Source organism: Salvelinus fontinalis, chromosome 26, assembly GCF_029448725.1.
Source record: "Salvelinus fontinalis isolate EN_2023a chromosome 26, ASM2944872v1, whole genome shotgun sequence".
Taxonomy (NCBI): domain Eukaryota; kingdom Metazoa; phylum Chordata; class Actinopteri; order Salmoniformes; family Salmonidae; genus Salvelinus; species Salvelinus fontinalis.
In genome coordinates, this window is record NC_074690.1 from 15,998,924 (window position 1) to 16,018,853 (window position 19,930).

Sequence of the window (19,930 nt, forward strand, 5' to 3'; positions counted from 1 at the left end):
CGTGTTCCTCCTCCAAGACTGTGGTTATGTGTCTTGGTTGGTACTGCATCTAACACACCTAACAGTCTGACTACTGATTCTCTCCTCAACACACACACACACACACACACACACACACACACACACACACACACACACACACACACACACACACACACACACACACACACACACACACACACGGACCACACACACACGGACACACACACACCAGTGGAGGGCTGGTGGGAGGAGCGATAGAGAGGACAGATTCATTGTAATGACTGGAATGGATTAGTGGAACGGTATCAAACACGTCAAACATATGGAAACCACATTTATTCTATTCCAGCAATTACAATGAGCCCGTCCTCAAATAGCTCCTCTCACAAGCCACAAAGACAGACACACACACACAACGAAAAAAACACAAACACCACTGTTTCTTTAGTCAATGAGCCTCTAAAGTGTGACTATCACTCTTCTGCCAATTAGGACCATTCTGCTTAAGGGTGTAAACAACGACAAAAAAATCCTCTCTCTCTTCAAGTTTTTGGGGCGTATTTTTCGGAGAAGACGGGGAATTTGAGAAATGTCCTTCTTGGCAGTGTTTACATTTTTTTTAATTCTGGAAATATTTGAAGAGGGACTCACGTCTCGCTTTTCGAAATAATCAGTTGTAATGAGCTAAGCTGCTGTGACACACCTTTTGAGCCTGGAGGGTATGAAGCATAATTAGAATGACATGTTCACAGTCTGAATCAGTTTGTCGCTAAAGCTAGTTAAAAAAATGGTCTAATGGAAAATAATGTACCAGTATCTGTATCCACTCCTTTAGAGGTTTTTGAGGATGCTTACGTGTGTGCGTGCGTGTCTGCGCCTGCATATCATATCAGTTAATTCAGAAAGTATTCAGACCTTTTGACTTTTTCCACATTTTGTTACGTTACAGCCTTATTCTAAAATGGATTCAATCATATTTTTTCTCATCAATCTACACACTATACCCCATAATGACGAAGCATAAACAGGTTTTTAGAAATGTTTGCAAAAGTATTACAAATAAAAAACAGATACCTTATTTACATACAGTAAGTTTTTGGACCCTTTGATATGAGACTCGAAATTGAGCTCAGGTGCATACTGTTTCCATTGAGCATCCTTGAGATGTTTCTACAACTTGATTGGAATCCACCTGTTGTAAATGAAATGATTTGCAAAGTCACACAGCTGTCTATATAAGATCCCACAGTTGACAGTGCATGTCAGAGCAAAAACCAAGCCATGAGGTCGAAGGAATTGACCGTAGAGCTCCGAGACAAGATTGTGTCGAGGCACAGATCTGGGGAAGGGTACCAAAAAATATCTCCAGCATTTTATGTCCCAAAGAACACAGTGGCCTCCATCATTCTTAAATGGAAGAAGTTTGGAACAACCAAGACTCTTCCTAGAACTGACTGCCCAACCAAAATGAGCAATCGGGGGAGAAGGGCCTTGGTCATGGAGGTGACCAAAAATCCGGTGGTCACTCTAACAGAGCTCCAGAGGTCCTCTGTGGAGATGGGAAAACCTTCCAGAAGGACACCTATCTAGGCTCCAGATAGATTCTAGCTGTAGGCACAGATCTAGGATCAGCTTCCCTTACCTTAAAGCTAAAATCCGTAGTGGCTGAAACGTTCAGTTGCGATATAGACAGAAGCAAAGACATCGGTTTCCCTGATCTGGGATCAGATTCTCCTTTCCTAATTTAATCACTTAATCATTAGGAGTAAAAACACAAACTGACCTTAGATCAGCACTTAAAGCAGCTTCACCCTACTCTAGAGCTCCAGTTGAAATAGCAGTTGAACAGATCCATATCCTTATAGCTCCCTGGGAACCACCAGATACCGGGATACAGCTTCTGACTGAACGCTTCCCCGTTCAAAGTCAATGATCTGGCTGGCTTCACTTCGTTCAAGGTTGTTTAGCCTCGGCGGGAACGACCGTATCGGTTTGTCTTTGTGTCTCTGTATTGAGTCATGACCGTGTTATGAGTCAATGAGCTCTGTGGGCTAAGTGGATGTGGGTGTGTGAGATACTGCTCAGTGGGTGTGTGTAATGCTGTCGTTACTGATCTATATCTTGTGTTAGATAATGAGGTGCGGAAGGTTAATAACCCGTGGACAGACTGATCGATACTGACACTATTCAGCAGTTTGGAATGTTTTAGTGAGAGATCATGTCCATCTTCCTCATGGTTTTAGGGGAGAACTGTGTTCAGCTAAGTTTAGTTGTATATTATGACATGTAGAATCATAGGCTGAAATTCAATGGTAGCGGACAGGAGTTTCTGAAATGTAATTTCTCTCAGGTATGGTGTGTTGAAGCTGTAAACCACTATATGGCTGACTCACCTTTTTGAAATTGCTTTCAGTGTGTACTAAAAGATGTATGTGTTGGGGACATGTTTATTAGATGCAAGGCCACATCAGTCCTGTAAATATTTGTTTGAATCCCAACTGTCAGATTGTTTACTTGTCCGCTGAATGAACATTTTTCATTTCCAATTGAGTCATTTAGCAGATGCTGTTATCCAGAGCGACTTACAGTTAGTGCATTATGGGTGAAATAAGTCGACCTTTCCTCTTTCCTTTTCCAGGGAAGTCTCCCTACCTGCTGTTCACCAACCGCCAGGAGATCCGTCGTGTAGACCCGGTGAAGAGGGACTACCGCCAGGTGCTTGCCACCCAGAAGAATGCTGTGGCGCTGGACGTAGATGTGGCTAATAACCGTCTGTTCTGGTGCGACCGCTTCCACCGTAACATCTACAGGTAACGTTATTTTTCCCTTGTGATTCCGGGAATCCTCCTACTGGAATTTCTGAAAAACCTGGGAACTTTGTGAAAGTTTACGGAATTTTGCAACCCTACTTGACCCTGACTTGAACTATTATGTATTACTACTTTTGGATATATTTAATAAAGTCACATGATTCAGTACTGGTACCTCTTTTCTCTTTGTAAGAAAAAGAAGATAGCCGCAACAGCAGTCCACTTGATAATAATTAGCCAACCGTTCGACAGCAAGCTGTCTTCTTCAGGGTTTCTGTCAGACCTCTCTTACCTCTACCTGGCGTCTCTTACCCCCCGGTGGGCTGTTCTAATTGGAACAGTGTCCTCATTATAAAAGAGAGAACAGGTCTCACAGGACACCCTATTCAGAAGTGTGAGTGACACCCTGTCCTCTACCACTCCTCACCGCCCTGATCATTAGATGGAAGACAGCTCCCTATGTGGACAGCTGCTATTCTGGACAGAGTGTTTCACCTACAGACACTGACCGTGAAATGAACTCCGTTAAAGGGATAGTTTGACATTTTGGCAACTAGGCAATTTTTTTGTACTTGCACAGAGTCAGATGAACTCATGGATACCATGTGTATGTCTCGGCGTGCAGTTTGAAGGAAGTTGAATGTAGTTTCTGAAGTCATAACGTTGCAATGACGGAAGTCTACAGGAGCAGCTAGCATAAAGCCATGTCCAGCCAGAAGTGACTCTCTTTTAAAAGCAATTTTCCAGACGTTTACTTAAAAGCTAGGAGATCAGCTCAAGCATAAATCACCTTTTAAAATGATATCTCATTGCACAGGTTATCTATCTGCAATGAATCCTGGTCCTGACCTTCGAGGTAGCTAGCGCCAGACGTTGTGTGTCTTTGACACCCCTATCTATTACCATGCTCACATGTTCCTCTCCAGTGCTCTGATCCCAGAGGCGGGCGACCCGTCCCAGCAGGTGACCCTGGTGGACTCTGGCTCTCTCCTCTCCCCCGAGGGCCTGGCCCTGGACTGGGTCCAACACAACCTCTACTGGACCGACTCGGGCCACAAGACCGTCTCGGTGGCCTCGGCCTACGACGGCCTCAAGAGGAGGGTCCTGGTGGACACGGAGCTCAGCGAGCCCAGAGCCATAGCGCTGGATCCACAGCATGGGTAAGTGTGGGTGGGTGGGTGGGTGGGGGGTGGGGGTGGGGGTGGGGGTGGGTGGGGGGGGGGGTTGGTTTTTGGTTGTGTTGGTGCAAAACATCTCGGAAATCAAAGGGCCAACGATGAAAAGACAACGCCACAAGTCGAAAAACAAGTGCTCCTCCTCGGGGTGCACTTCCACCAGTAATATATATAATGTTCAGTGTGCTACAGAGTGTTTCAGGTACAGATTGACCTCAACCAGACACCGTACTTGTGTTATGTTTTGATATTACGTCAGCAACATCAGTTGTGATGAATGAGAGTTGGACACATATGTAAACGTGTACACATGTTTGGTAATATCTAGTATGTTCATCCACGTCAACATATATACAGTAGTATCATATTGGTTTTCCTGTCTTCCTTCTAATAGAATAGAATACTATATACCATTTAGCAGACGCTTTTATCCAAAGCGACTTAGTCATGCGTGAGTATATTTTACGTATGGGTGGTCCCGGGAATCGAACCCCACTACCCTGGCGTTAGAAGTGCCATGCTCTACCAAACTGCACTACAGAGGAGAGGAGGACAACTGTTCTTCTCCTCCTCAGGTTCATGTACTGGACTGACTGGGGCACCCGGGCCAAGATAGAGAAGGCAGGGATGAACGGGGTGGACCGACAAGTCCTGGTGTCAGACAACATCGAGTGGCCCAACGGCATCACCCTGGGTAAGAATACACACACCATACACACACCATACACACACCATACACACACACACACACACACACACACACACACACACACACACACACACACACACACACACACAGGAATTGCCCGTTATAGTTGAGCGCCTTGCATATACCCTGGTCAATGCTTTGTTTTTAACAATAACAGATTGGTTCTTCAAGCAGACTTGAAACTAGATGTTCATCTATAGCTGAGCGCCTTGTAAACCTTTTAATGATGAGGATGATGATGATGATGATGATGATGATACATTCCATTTGTGAAGTGCTTTTCCACAGTTTCCTTCTCACTAGTTTAGTTACATAGTTACATTTGTTACATAAGGAATATAGTTACATTTGTTACATAGGGAATATAGTTACATAGTTACATTTGTTACATAGTGAATATAGTTACATAGGGAATATAGTTACATTTGTTACATAGTGAACTCATCTCCAGGAGTTTGCAACTTCAACTTCTTGATATAACCCCAATTGATTGTTTGACTAAATATTTCAGTGAGCAGTGTTTTCAGAGCAGAGTAGATACATTATTTACTGTATGCCTGTCTGCCCAAGTGATCATCTAATGCCTGTGTGTGTGTGTGTGTGTGTGTGTGTGTGTGTGTGTGTGTGTGTGTGTGTGTGTGTGTGTGTGTGTGTGTGTGTGTGTGTGTGTGTATCAGACGTAGCCAACAGGCGTCTTTACTGGGTAGACTCCAAGCTGCACCTGATCTCCAGTGTGGACTTGAACGGGGCTCATCGCAGGACACACCTGTCCTCCTCAGAGAGACTGGGACACCCCTACGCACTGGCCGTGTTCGAGGTGTGTGTGTGGTTTTGCCGGTTTCTGCTGCTCTAAGGGGAACATCTTGTGAGTGAAGGGTTGAGCGAGCAGAGGGATGCGCTAGGTATCTGTGGGTACGCTTTAAAGAGAGAGAGAGAGAGAGAGAGAGAGAGAGAGAGAGAGAGAGAGAGAGAGAGAGAGAGAGAGAGAGAGAGAGAGAGAGAGAGAGAGAGAGAGAGAGAGAGAGAGAGAGAGAGAGAGAGAGAGAGAGAGAGAGAGAGAGAGAGAGAGAGAGAGAGAGAGAGAGAGAGAGAGAGAGAGAGAGAGAGAGAGAGAGAGAGAGAGAGAGAGAGAGAGAGAGAGAGAGAGAGAGAGAGAGAGAGACTCAGGAGGCCCGGCCTGAGTGTTTTTAACTAACTATTTATCAGTCTTATGGCTTGGGGGTAGAAGCTGTTCAGGGTCCTATTGGTTCCAGATTTGGTGCATCGGTACCTCTTGCCGTGTGGTAGCAGAGAGAGCAGTCTATGACTTGGGTGACTGGAGTCTTTGGCCATTTTTAGCGCCTTCCTCTAACACTACCTGGTATAGAAGTCCTGGATGGCAGGAAGCCCGGCTCTAGTAATGTACTGGGCCGTCCACACTACTCTCTGTGGCGCCTTGCGGTCGGATGCCAAGCAGTTTCCATACTAAGCGGTGATGCAGCAAGTCAAGATGCACAACCCTGCATCCCCGCCATCACACAATTACTGTTGTTGTTTACGCAATCCAAAAACGGTCCATTATAAATCACACTCTGGGTCAGGAGGACATCATTTGAAAGCCTGTACTATTACTAACGTGACTAGCAAAGTTATAAAATAGGATATTACAGTGTTAGGCTTTCACAATGCAATTCAGGGAAATTGATCATAATTTTGCAGTGGTATACATGGATGCCAAGAAATTGAGAAGAAAAAAATGAAAAACATAATTTAGTTTTTGTCTCTCTTTGTTTCATAATTTTCCTTCAATTCTCTAGAGCAGGGGTGTCAAACTCATTCCACGGAGGGCCTAGTGTCTGCAGGTTTTTGGTTTTTCCTTTCAATAAAGCCCTAGACAACCAGGTGTGGGGAGTTCCTAACTAATTAGTGATGTTAATTCATCAATCAAGTATAAGGGAGGAGCGAAAACCCGCAGACACTCGGCCCCCCGTGGAATGAGTTTGACACCTGTGCTCTAGAGGCTGAATGTATCTCACTGGAGAAAACATCATAGAGAGCAAAACAGCGCCCCCCTGTCTCTGTATGTGTAGGCCATCTGTCTGATGCTGTCTGGTCATAAAGAGTATGACATTGTTTCCGCCCGTAGCATTAAATGCAAAGGAAGCCAGTGAGCATTTGGCTTCCCTTTGATAGAGATGGAGATTTGGACTTGTGGTTTTTACTTCCTTCTCCGTACTGCCCAGTGAGTATAAAGGCTATTCTGATTCAACCATTAATTAATACACATTGTGGCCCTGGACTAAGAGGATGAAAGCTCAATATGTAACTAGATGTAGTAGGCTGTTAACTCACTTGCTCATCATTGCCCATGAAAGGAAGTTAGGCTAGCGAGCAAACATTTTAACCAGGTAACCATTTCTCTACCTGTAGGGTGAGTGGTTTTTCTACTTTTTTTCTACCCCCCCCAGCTACTCCGGTCCCAAATACACAAACTCACGTGCACTCACTCTGACAAACGTGCACAACACACACACACACACACACACACAGAAATCAGAACCATGGACAGCCATATTATATTTAGCTTACGTAAGCTAACAGGGTATTGGAATTGTACATCGAACATAGTGATCATAAACGTTGACACTGTGTATGACATGAGTTTTATGGTATGGAAATGTGAAGTGCACAAACGGGCTTTTTTGGCTAGCTTGTATGACATCAAAGAGGTATTTATCTTTCAAAATACATAGTGTCCTCTTAATTTACCGCATTTCCTTCACTCAAACAACAACAAAAAATGGCAAAAGTTGTCCGGTTAGCGGGAGGGATGGGGGGGCAACTTCTTGTGGCGTGCGGTGCTCAAGTTCAGATTGTCTGTCAGTCAAAACCCATACAGTTACTGGACAGCCACTACATTCCAATATAGGAGTTTATTATAGGGGTTTAGTATAGGGGTTTATTATAGGGGTTTATTATAGGAGTTTATTATAGGGGCTTATTATAGGATTTTATTATAGGAGTTTATTATAGGGGTTTATTATAGGATTTTATTATAGGAGTTTATAGGGGTTTATTAGTGCGAGTGTCCCGTATATGGTTTAACGCCAAATGACGGAGCTATCATTAGCTGGGTATTGGAGTATTATGCAGAGCTTAATGTCTGTGTTTAACCTCCCACTGCTGTGTGTGTGTGTGTGTGTGTGTGTGTGTGTGTGTGTGTGTGTGTGTGTGTGTGTGTGTGTGTGTGTGTGTGTGTGTGTGTGTGTGTGTGTGTGTGTGTGTGTGTGTGTGTGTGTGTGTGTGTGTGTGTGTGTGTGTGTGTGTGTGTGTGAGTCTGTGGGCAGCAGCTAGCCTAGCGGTTAAGAGAGTTGGGTTGGGCCAGTAACTGAAAGGTCGATCGTTTGAATCCCCGACCCGACAAGATGATAAATCTGGGGATTTGACCTCATTCCTCCTGTAAGTAATTCACTCTAAGAGTGTCTGCTTAAATACAAAAATGAAATAATGTGTTTCTGCTGTGCTGTGTTCCCCTCTGGGATAACAGACTGTTTGGAATAAACTGAGGAAACAGGAGAGGAGCTAAGCTCTGGCCAGATCTCTGTTGTTCTTAGTGCCACACACACACTGCAGGCAGGACCACAACACTGGCACATATGGATGTGCAGGCACAGCTTTGACACACTGGCACACACCCATAACAACATTTTACTGCTGGCCCTAGTCACATGGCACACACAGACAGGCTGGAGGCTGGGTAGGGGTGGGCCAGAAGTAGGTGTAAGTCTGTGTGTGCGTGTGCGTGCGCGCAAGCGTACACTAACAGTCAAAGGTTTGGACACACCTACTCATTCAAGGGTTTTTCTAAATTGTTTTACTATTTTCTACATTGTAGAATAATAGTGAAGACAGAAAAACTATGAAATAACACATATGGAATCATGTAGTAACCAAAAAAAGTGTTAAACAAATCAAAATATATTTTAGATTTTAGATTATTCAAAGTAGCCACCCTTTGCCTTGATGACAACTTGGCACACTCTTGGCACACTCTCAACCAGCTTCACCTGGAATGCTTTTAAAATGGTCTTGAAGGAGTTTGTACGTTGTAAAAGAAATGTACACATACAATTTATTCAATCATTTCATCTAAACCACTCGAGCGTGGCAACGAGGCAGGCGCTAAAGTAGGACTTGGTTCTATTTTTGATGCTTGACACACTGCAAGTCCTGCCTCTCCCATCTCCTCATTGGTTTTCAGGAGCATATACCCATGTGGGTGATTGAAAGATGAACTGAGTTCCACACTCCAGTCCAGTGGCCAAGAGATTATTAGAAACTATTAGTTTCCACTTTATCTGTGGATTAAATGTCGGAATAGAGAACACAAGATCCAGAAAAAAAGGACCTTGTGCATTTCAGGTAAAATAACAACCACTGTTTATATCCCAGGACAAATTAGCCATCAACAGCAAGCTAGCTAGCTAAATGTCCATGAATTTTTAATTTTGGTATTTTAACCAGCGTGTCTGGATCGCATCTGGTACAAAATGTACAAAATCAACATGCAGACGCACATGGTTGTCCGGTCTAGCCAGCATGTAAGTGTGTGTCAGTTTCATTTCACAGCCAGTTTAGGCACTGTGGTATTTACCCTGCTGCCTTAAAGGCTCTGCATGGTCAATCCACTGTGGTATTTACCCTGCTGCCTTATAGGCTCTGCATGGTCAATCCACTGTGGTATTTACCCTGCTGCCTTAAAGGCTCTTCATGGTCAATCCACTGTGGTATTTACCCTGCTGCCTTAAAGGCTCTGCATGGTCAATCCACTGTGGTATTTACCCTGCTGCCTTAAAGGCTCTTCATAGTCAATCCACTGTGGTATTTACCCTGCTGCCTTAAAGACTCGGCATGGTCAATCCACTGTGGTATTTACCCTGCTGCCTTAAAGGCTCTGCATGGTCAATCCACTGTGGTAATGACATTGTTTTAGTCCACTGTTCAAATTCCTAAAGTTACTCCTAACGCTCCGCTCCTAACGCTCCCAGCTTCGTACTCTCCTCTCCGCTCCGTACTCTCCTCTCCCCTCCGTACGCTCCCTACTCTCCGCTCCCTACTCTCCTCTCCCCTCCGTACGCTCCCTCCTCTCCGCTCCCTACTCTCCTCTCCGCTCCGCTCCCTACTCTCCGCTCCCTACTCTCCGCTCCCTACTCTCCGCTCCCTACTCTCCGCTCCGTACTCTCCGCTCCGTACTCTCCGCTCCGTACTCTCCGCTCCCTACTCTCCGCTCCCTACTCTCCGCTCCGTACTCTCCGCTCCCTACTCTCCTCTCCTCTCCCCTCCGTTCTCTCCTCTCCCCTCTGTACTCTCTCTACTCTCCGCTCTCTACTCTCCGCCCCCTACTCTCCGCTCCGTACTCTCCGCTCCCTACTCTCCGCTCCCTACTCTCCGCCCCTACTCTCCGCTCCCTACTCTCCGCTCCGTACTCTCCGCTCCGTACTCTCCGCTCCGTACTCTCCGCTCCGTACTCTCCGCTCCCTACTCTCCGCTCCGTACTCTCCGCTCCGTACTCTCCGCTCCGTACTCTCCGCTCCGTACTCTCCGCTCCCTACTCTCCGCTCCCTACTCTCCGCTCCCTACTCTCCGCTCCGTACTCTCCGCTCCGTACTCTCCTCTCCTTAGTCTCCGCTCCCTACTCTCCGCTCCGTACTCTCCTCTCCGTACTCTCCGCTCCCTACTCTCTGCTCCCTACTCTCCGCTCCCTACTCTCCGCTCCGTACTCTCCGCTCCCTACTCTCCGCTCCGTACTCTCCTCTCCTTAGTCTCCGCTCCGTACTCTCCGCTCCCTACTCTCCGCTCCGTACTCTCCTCTCCGTACTCTCCGCTCCCTACTCTCCGCTCCCTACTCTCCGCTCCCTACTCTCCGCTCCCTACTCTCCGCTCCGTACTCTCCGCTCCCTGCTCTCCGCCCCCTACTCTCCGCTCCCTACTCTCCGCTCCGTACTCTCCGCTCCCTACTCTCCGCTCCCTACTCTCCGCTCCCTACTCTCCGCTCCCTACTCTCCGCTCCCTACTCTCCTCTCCGCTCCCTACTCTCCGCTCCCTACTCTCCGCTCCGTACTCTCCGCTCCGTACTCTCCGCTCCCTACTCTCCGCTCCGTACTCTCCGCTCCCTACTCTCCGCCCCCTACTCTCCGCTCCCTACTCTCCGCTCCCTACTCTCCGCTCCCTACTCTCCGCTCCGTACTCTCCGCTCCCTACTCTCCGCTCCGTACTCTCCGCTCCCTACTCTCCGCTCCCTACTCTCCGCTCCGTACTCTCCGCTCCGTACTCTCCGCTCCCTACTCTCCGCTCCCTACTCTCCGCTCCCTACTCTCCGCTCCCTACTCTCCGCTCCGTACTCTCCGCTCCCTACTCTCCGCTCCGTACTCTCCGCTCCCTACTCTCCGCTCCGTACTCTCCGCTCCCTACTCTCCGCCCCCTACTCTCCGCTCCCTACTCTCCGCTCCGTACTCTCCGCTCCCTACTCTCCGCTCCGTACTCTCCGCTCCCTACTCTCCGCTCCCTACTCTCCGCTCCCTACTCTCCGCTCCGTACTCTCCGCTCCGTACTCTCCTCTCCTTAGTCTCCGCTCCCTACTCTCCGCTCCGTACTCTCCGCTCCCTACTCTCCGCTCCCTACTCTCCGCTCCCTACTCTCCGCTCCGTACTCTCCGCTCCCTACTCTCCGCTCCGTACTCTCCTCTCCTTAGTCTCCGCTCCGTACTCTCCGCTCCCTACTCTCCGCTCCGTACTCTCCTCTCCGTACTCTCCGCTCCCTACTCTCCGCTCCCTACTCTCCGCTCCCTACTCTCCGCTCCCTACTCTCCGCTCCGTACTCTCCGCTCCCTGCTCTCCGCCCCCTACTCTCCGCTCCCTACTCTCCGCTCCGTACTCTCCGCTCCCTACTCTCCGCTCCCTACTCTCCGCTCCCTACTCTCCGCTCCCTACTCTCCGCTCCCTACTCTCCTCTCCGCTCCCTACTCTCCGCTCCCTACTCTCCGCTCCGTACTCTCCGCTCCCTACTCTCCGCCCCCTACTCTCCGCTCCCTACTCTCCGCTCCGTACTCTCCGCTCCCTACTCTCCGCCCCCTACTCTCCGCTCCCTACTCTCCGCTCCGTACTCTCCGCTCCCTACTCTCCGCTCCGTACTCTCCGCTCCCTACTCTCCGCTCCCTACTCTCCGCTCCGTACTCTCCGCTCCGTACTCTCCGCTCCCTACTCTCCGCTCCCTACTCTCCGCTCCCTACTCTCCGCTCCGTACTCTCCGCTCCGTACTCTCCGCTCCCTACTCTCCGCTCCCTACTCTCCGCTCCCTACTCTCCGCTCCCTACTCTCCGCTCCGTACTCTCCGCTCCGTACTCTCCGCTCCCTACTCTCCGCTCCCTACTCTCCGCTCCGTACTCTCCGCTCCCTACTCTCCGCTCCCTACTCTCCGCTCCCTACTCTCCGCTCCGTACTCTCCGCTCCCTACTCTCCGCTCCGTACTCTCCGCCCCCTACTCTCCGCTCCGTACTCTCCGCTCCCTACTCTCCTCTCCACTCCCTACTCTCCTCTCCCCTCCGTTCTCTCCTCTCCCCTCTGTACTCTCTCTACTCTCCGCTCTCTACTCTCCGCCCCCTACTCTCCGCTCCGTACTCTCCGCTCCCTACTCTCCGCTCCTTACTCTCCGCTCCCTACTCTCCGCTCCTTACTCTCCGCTCCCTACTCTCCGCTCCTTAGTCTCCGCTCCGTACTCTCCGCTCCGTACTCTCCGCTCCTTAGTCTCCGCTCCGTACTCTCCGCTCCGTACTCTCCGCTCCCTACTCTCCTCTCCACTCCCTACTCTCCTCTCCCCTCCGTTCTCTCCTCTCCCCTCTGTACTCTCTCTACTCTCCGCTCCCTACTCTCCGCTCCTTACTCTCCACTCCCTACTCTCCTCTCCCCTCCGCTCTCTACTCTCCGCTCCCTACTCTCCACTCCATACTCTCCTCTCCGCTCTACTCTCCCTACTCTCCACTCCATACTCTCCACTCCCAACTATCCACTCCTAAAACTGCTGGTAAATTTGAAAGGAGCTTTTTACAATTTCAGTAAAAAAATATGAAAATCCTTTTTGCATCTGCAGTTGTCACAATAGCATCTACAGTAGAGCTCTACTATTAAAAGTTAATATGTGAAAATTCCTAATGCATTGTAGTAGCTAAAAGGAAAAATATGTTCTTATTGAAAGCTGATACAAATGTTAGACAGCTACTGCAGGATGGTGGTTTAATAATACATAATTTATTGTCCATTTTCTGAGAAGAAAACATTTGTTAGCCTTTCGTAAAATCCAATCCACTTTTATTACAGTTTAATTTAGTGTATTGCAGCACACGTACACGTACACACGTACACATGCACCAGGGTTTCCATTAGCCTGCTTTGTTTTGTAGGCTTTTTTGTGGGGCCGATAAATTACTGTTGCCGGCCCCAAAAAATTCCATTGCAAAATAACGTTTTTTATCCATTGATGGAAATACCAGTCAATGTAAATACATTTGACCATCATGCCTATTGGTCTATAGGTTAATCTGCATAATTTGTGGAAATAAGTTAACCTGGAACCTTAGTTATCCGACACAACACGCAGCATACAGAGACGTTTTTTTTACTGGTTGTTGCTGGAGAGCTGGTTGTTGCTGGAGTAAAACATGTGCTTTTATATGTGCTACAGAGGGTAGTGTGTACTGCCCAGTACATCACTGGGGCCAAGCTTCCTGTCATCCATGACCTCTATACCAGGCGGTGTCAGAGGACGGCCCAAAAATTTGTCATAGACTCCAGTCACCCTAGTCATAGACTGTTCTCTCTGCTACCGCACGGAAAGCGGTACCGGAGCGTCAAGTCTAGGTCCAAAAGGATCCTTAACAGCTTCTACCCGCAAGCCATAAGACTGCTGAACAATTCATCAAATGACCACCTGGATAATTAGCATTGACCCCCCCCATTTGTTTTTACACAGTTGCTACTCGCTGTTTATTATCTATCCATAGTCACCAGATGGCTTGTTTGCTTGTTTGATTCGTTTTTGGATTTATTGACCAATTAAGGTCAGGAGTGATATATCCATATTTTGTTTTGTTGTGTTTTGACATCTCCTTTTGTTTGGGTATTCGGTCCGGCTGGGAAGCTTCAATGGCTGGAGAACACTGAATCCAGCAAATATCTATTTGAGGATCAACCATTGATCAATTCTTAAGTAAGAAGTATCCTCACTGTATAACGCTGAATAGTTTTGTTGATATATTTCAATGTTAAACAAATTACTTTAATCATTAACACTACAATTAAAATGGCTGCTGTACTTGTGGCTATTTCCAGCGATGCAAAAAATGATGTCAAGGAAAATGGAAAATGAGACCTGGAGCAAGGTTGTGGGTGGAAATGCCCCAAAGGAGACTGTTTAACCTATTTTTATCATGGAGAGAGAAATCCTGACAAAGGTCATAGCCAACCCCGTTAAGGAGGAGGAGCTCTAACACAGTCTCATAGAGGAAATTCATCCAAACCACTTGAGGCCAGAACAGAGAGTACGTGCACTCTAGCGTGTATATATATATATATATATATATATATATATATATATATATATATTCTCAGTAAGGAAGCAAGGGCAAAGCTTCTGATCAGCGGAATAACAGTCAGAGGAAAACATGTTGTGTTCAAAGAGAATAACCCGTTCAGTTTGAAGTCACGCATGGCTGACCAGAACTCAGTTCAAGTTACAATTAAAGAACTACCTGAATCAGCAGATGATAGTATTGAAATCAAATAAACGAACAATGGAACGTGACTACGTGGTGCACATGTACAAACACAAAATAATATCCCACAAACACAGGTGGGAGAAATACCTACTTAAATATGATCCCCAATTAGAGACAGCGATTACCAGCTGCCTCTAATTGGGAATCATACAAAACACCAACATAGAAAATATAAACTAGAACACAACAGAGAAATTATAAACTAGAATACCCCCTAGTCACGCCCTGACCTACTACACCATAGAGAAACAAGGGCTCTCTATGGTCAGGGCGTGATAGTACCCCCCCAAAGGTGCGGACTCCGGCCGTAAAACCTGAAACCAAATGGGGGGGTTAGTGGGGGTAACTAGTGTCGGTGGCGGCTCCGGTGCGGGTCGTAGCCCCCCTCTCAGACCCCGGATCCGACCATGGCGCCGGGCTGAACGCCGTGCCTGGACTGGGCACCGGCGCAGAGGGCTCCGGCCCTGGAGGTGAGTTGGACGCCGTGTCTGGACTGGGCATCGGCGCAGAAGGCTCCTGCCCTGGAGCGGGACTGGACGCCCTGCCTGGACTGGGCACCGGCGCAGAGGAAGGCTCCTGCCATGGAGCGGGACTGGATGCCGTGCTTGGACTGGGCATCGGCGCAGGAGAAGGCTCCGGCCTTGGAGCTGGACTGGACACCGTGCCTGGACTGGCCACCGGCGCAGAGGAAGACTCCTGCCCTGGAGCTGGACTGGACGCCTTGCCTGGAAGCTCCTGACTGTTGACCCTCGCTGGAGGTTCCGGACCGTTGACCGTCGCTGGAGGTTCCGGACCGTTGACCGTCGCTGGAGGTTCCGGACCGTGGACCGTCGCTGGAGGTTCCGGACCGTGGACCGTCGCTGGAGGTTCCGGACCGTGGACCGTCGCTGGAGGTTCCGGACCGTGGACCGTCGCAGGAGGTTCCGGACCGTGGACCGTCGCAGGAGGTTCCGGACCGTGGACCGTCGCAGGAGGTTCCGGACCGTGGACCGTCGCAGGAGGTTCCGGACCGTGGACCGTCGCAGGAGGTTCCGGACCGTGGACCGTCGCAGGAGGTTCCGGACCGTTGACCGTCGCTGGAGGTTCCGGACCGTGGACCGTCGCTGGAGGTTCCGGACCGTGGACCGTCGCAGGAGGTTCCGGACCGTGGACCGTCGCAGGAGGTTCCGGACCGTGGACCGTCGCAGGAGGTTCCGGACCGTGGACCGTCGCAGGAGGTTCCGGACCGTGGACCGTCGCAGGAGGTTCCGGACCGTGGACCGTCGCAGGAGGTTCCGGACCGTGGACCGTCGCAGGAGGTTCCGGACCGTTGACCGTCGCTGGAGGTTCCGGACCGTGGACCGTCGCTGGAGGTTCCGGACCGTGGACCGTCGCTGGAGGTTCCGGACCGTGGACCGTCGCAGGAGGTTCCGGACCGTGGACCGTCGCAGGAGGTTCCGGACCGTGGACCGTCGCAGGAGGTTCCGGACCGTGGACCGTCGCAGGAGGTTCCGGACCGTGGACCGTCGCAGGAGGTTCCGGACCGTGGACCGTCGCAGGAGGTTCCGGACCGTGGACCGTCGCAGGAGGTTCCGGACCGTGGACCGTCGCAGGAGGTTCCGGACAGTGGACCGTCGCAGGAGGCTCCGGACAGTGAACCGTCGCCGGAAGCTCTGGACCGTCGCCGGAAGCTCCGGACCGGGGGCCGGAAGCTCCGGACCTGGGACTGTCGCCGGAACCTCTGGACTGTGAACCGTCTCCGGAAAGCTCTGGACTGTGAACCGTCTCCGGAAGCTCTGGACTGGGGATGCGCACTGGAGGCCTAGTGCGTGGAGCCGGTACAGGTGTCACCGGACTGGTGACACGCACTTCAGGGCGAGTGCGAGGAACAGGCACAGGACGTACCGGATTGGGAAGGCGCACTGGAGGCCTAGTGCGTGGAGCCGGTACAGGTGTTACCGGACTGGTGACACGCACTTCAGGGAGAGTGCGAGGAGCAGGCACAGGACGTATCGGACTGGGGACACGCACTTCAGGGCGAGTGCGAGGTGGAGACACATGACGTACCGGACTGGGGAGGCGCACTGGAGACCAGAAGGGTGGAGCCAGCCCAAGTTGCACCAGACCGGATCCCCTGGTCGGATGTTGAGCAGAACACACTTGCACAACATTTCTCTCATCTCTCTCTCTCCTAACTTCCCCAATGCCTCCCTGACCATTTCTGGCACTTCAGGGTGAGTGCAGGAAGCAGGCTCAGGACGTACTGGGTTGGGGACACGCACTTCAGGGAGAGCGCGAGGAGGAGACACAGGACTACCGGCCGAATACTCCTCGCCAACTCCATTCTCCGGTATCCCTCCTCACACTGTTCCATCGACTCCCAGGCGGGCTCTGGTACTCTCCTTGGGTCGCCCGACCACCTCTCTATCTCCTCCCAGATGTTCTCTGGCTCTTCCCTCTGCTCAGTGGCCAGCTCCATGTTCCCCCACCCCCCAAAAAATATTGGGGTTTCTGTGGCCGCGGTCCCCGGGGTCGTCGCCGTCCTTCTTGCATCCTCTGCGACTCCTGCCAAGGAAGGGTCTCCTGTCCTTCCATGATTTCTTCCCAGGTCCAACTTATTTTTCCCATCGTTGCACGCTGCTTTGTCCTTGGTTGGTGGGATATTCTGTCACAGTTGTCGTAAGAACGGGACCAAGGCGCAGCGGATATTGAGTTCCACATATTTATTCCAAAAGTGAAACATAAGCCAAAACAAGAAACCAAATAAACGAACAACGGAACGTGACTACGTGATGCACATGCACAAACACAAAATAATATCCCACAAACACAGGTGGGAAAATGATCTACTTAAATATGATCCCCAATTAGAGACAACGATTACCAGCTGCCTCTAATTGGGAATCATACAAAACACCAACATAGAAAATATAAACTAGAACACAACATAGAAATTATAAACTAGAATACCCCCTAGTCACCTACTACACCATAGAGAAACAAGGGCTTCTATGGTCAGGGCGTGACACCTGGATATTCCATATTCAAGAGGGACAGGGGAGAGGGCAGAGGGGGTGGATTGCTTATATACATGAAAGATAACTTTAAATGCAATCGTATCATATGGAAACATGTCAATGACATTGAATGTATGGGGCTGAATGTGTTCCTCTCCCCTCATATGTCTCTCGCTATTATTGGATTATATCGACCACCAACATCTGATATCTCATTTTATGACCATCTAAATGCCATGCTTAAAGAATGTGATCATAAGAAGGAGATTATCTTCATGGGCGATTTCAATATAAACTGGGAAAACAAAACTTGCAGAAAAAAACTCAGATCACATATTATTTCAACCTGACTCAAATAATACAAGGTCCAAACAGAGTAACACAGTCATCCCAGACTCAAATTGATCTGGTGTTTACTAACAGACCTGATTGAATAATTAAGTCCAGTAACTTACTAACTGGCGTATCTGACCACAATGTTACATTGGTGGTTAGAAAGATCACTAAAAAGAGATTTAAGAACCATGTTAACGTGCAACAGTACGAGAAATAAAATTCTGAAAAGTGAGCAGAGTAACTACGATGCAGCTATAAGTCAAATGGACTGGGTCTGATCTGTTAAGCACTGAAGACCCAGGGTCTGGATACAGAACATTTCTGTCAGCTATTGACAAAGTAGATACCTCTTTCACTAGGAAGTTTCAACATAAGCCAAGACGGAAAACCTCTCTAGCATGTCTCAACGAGGACCTCTGGAGGCAGATGAGAGAACGTGATTTTTCCTTGGGAAAAAAGCGCTGAAGTCTGGTAAGAATGAGGACAGATGTATATTTACAGCACTGAGAAATAGGGTGGTTAGGAATAAAAAAATAAAAAAAAAAGCAAAAGCAGAGTTCTCTCTTAGAGTGATCACTGAAGCGAAAGGAAATGGCAAAGTGATTTGGGAAAATCTCAACAAACTAACAGGGAGATGAGCTGAAAAGGCCAAAAAACATCCTAAAATTAAAGGTTAATGGGATTCTAATTCAAGACTCCAATTTCATATCCACCACCTTTTAACAATTTTTTTGTTGACTCTGTCAGGGAACTGGCTCAAAGATGTTCAACCAAGACCACAGTTCTCACTCCCATAGGCAATAATAAACCAATATTCAGAATTACTGAAATCTCAGTGTCAGCAGTGGACAGTATTATTAGCTTCTTCAGGAGCTCTAGAACAAACAATGTGTTTTGGCTTAGACACTGTATTCCTGAAGAGACACAAATATTCTCTGATTGCCCCTATTGTCCATATAGTTAATCTGTCCATCAAATCTGGGTTCTTCCCCAATGCTTGGAAGTCTGCTGCAGTGATGTTTTAAAATCTGGTGACCCAACACTGGTGGAAAATTACCGACCAATGAGCATTCTTCCAGTGTTATCAAAAGTAGCTGAAAGATGGGTGGCTGATTATCTGACTGATCACCTCATTCAGGGCAACTCCATACATCAAATGCCATTTGGATTCAGAACTAACCATTCTACCGAAACAGCCAATTGCTATTTTCTGGAGTGCATTAAATCTAAACTGGACATAGGTGGTGAAGTTGGCACAGTCTTTTTGGATCTTAAAAAGGCCTTTGATACTGTGAATCATGAGGTCCTCCTATCTAAACTATCCTCCCTTAATGTGTCCACGGAAGTTATTAGTTGGATGTATTCCTATCTGACAAACAGAAGTCAAAAGGTTCGTTTTGGGGGACACTCAGTCTGACTCTTTACTATAACATTGGGGTACCACAGGGTCAATATTAGCCCCCCTTCTGTTTACCATCTATATAAATGATCTCCCACAAGTTAACATGCAGATGTATGCAGACGATACAGTGCTGTATGTACACTCAAAAAATAGACAATTGGTTATTAACAAGTTAACTGAAGCTATGGTACATGTTTCTAAATGGATGACTAATTCTTGCCTGCATTTAAATATCGACAAGACTGTTTTTCTGTACTTCTCTAAGAAATCCATTGATTCTTCCCAACGAGCTGTTCTTGTTCATGGGGAGAATCTGAAAGTTGTGTCTAACTTCAGGTATCTTGGTGTCATTTTGGACTCCAACTTGACATTTAAGAAACATGTGAAGAAGGTGGTTAACACGCTTAAGTTTGGATTATCCAACTTTAAGTTTATAAGACCTTTCCTTCCTGTGGAGTCCGCCAAACTATATATGCTATGATCTTCTCACATCTGAGATATTGCCTCACATGTTGGTCACAAGCAGGAGCTACTATTCTGAAACCAATTGAATCACTCTACAAACAAACAGTTTTTGATAACAAACCAAACAGTTACCACCATTGTCGTATCATTTACAAACATCATTTATTTTGTCTGGATAGCTTAAAGCAGTAAGTAGATGCAAGGCTTGTCTTTAAGATCCTGCATGGTCTTGCCCCTCCACCCTTAT

The 19,930-nt window shown here is 48.3% G+C and overlaps 1 protein-coding gene across 2 annotated transcripts in view; it reads left to right on the top strand.

The window, feature by feature from the left end:
- Nucleotides 1-19,930, top strand: part of LOC129823727 (low-density lipoprotein receptor-related protein 8-like) — a 228,828-nt gene that overhangs the window by 194,316 nt on the left and 14,582 nt on the right. For both annotated transcript variants that reach the window (XM_055882677.1, XM_055882678.1), the window contains exons 10-13: nt 2,621-2,792; nt 3,719-3,952; nt 4,543-4,661; nt 5,354-5,493. In XM_055882677.1, the coding sequence (XP_055738652.1) occupies nt 2,621-2,792; nt 3,719-3,952; nt 4,543-4,661; nt 5,354-5,493 (665 nt within the window). The remainder of the gene's footprint in view (nt 1-2,620; nt 2,793-3,718; nt 3,953-4,542; nt 4,662-5,353; nt 5,494-19,930) is intronic.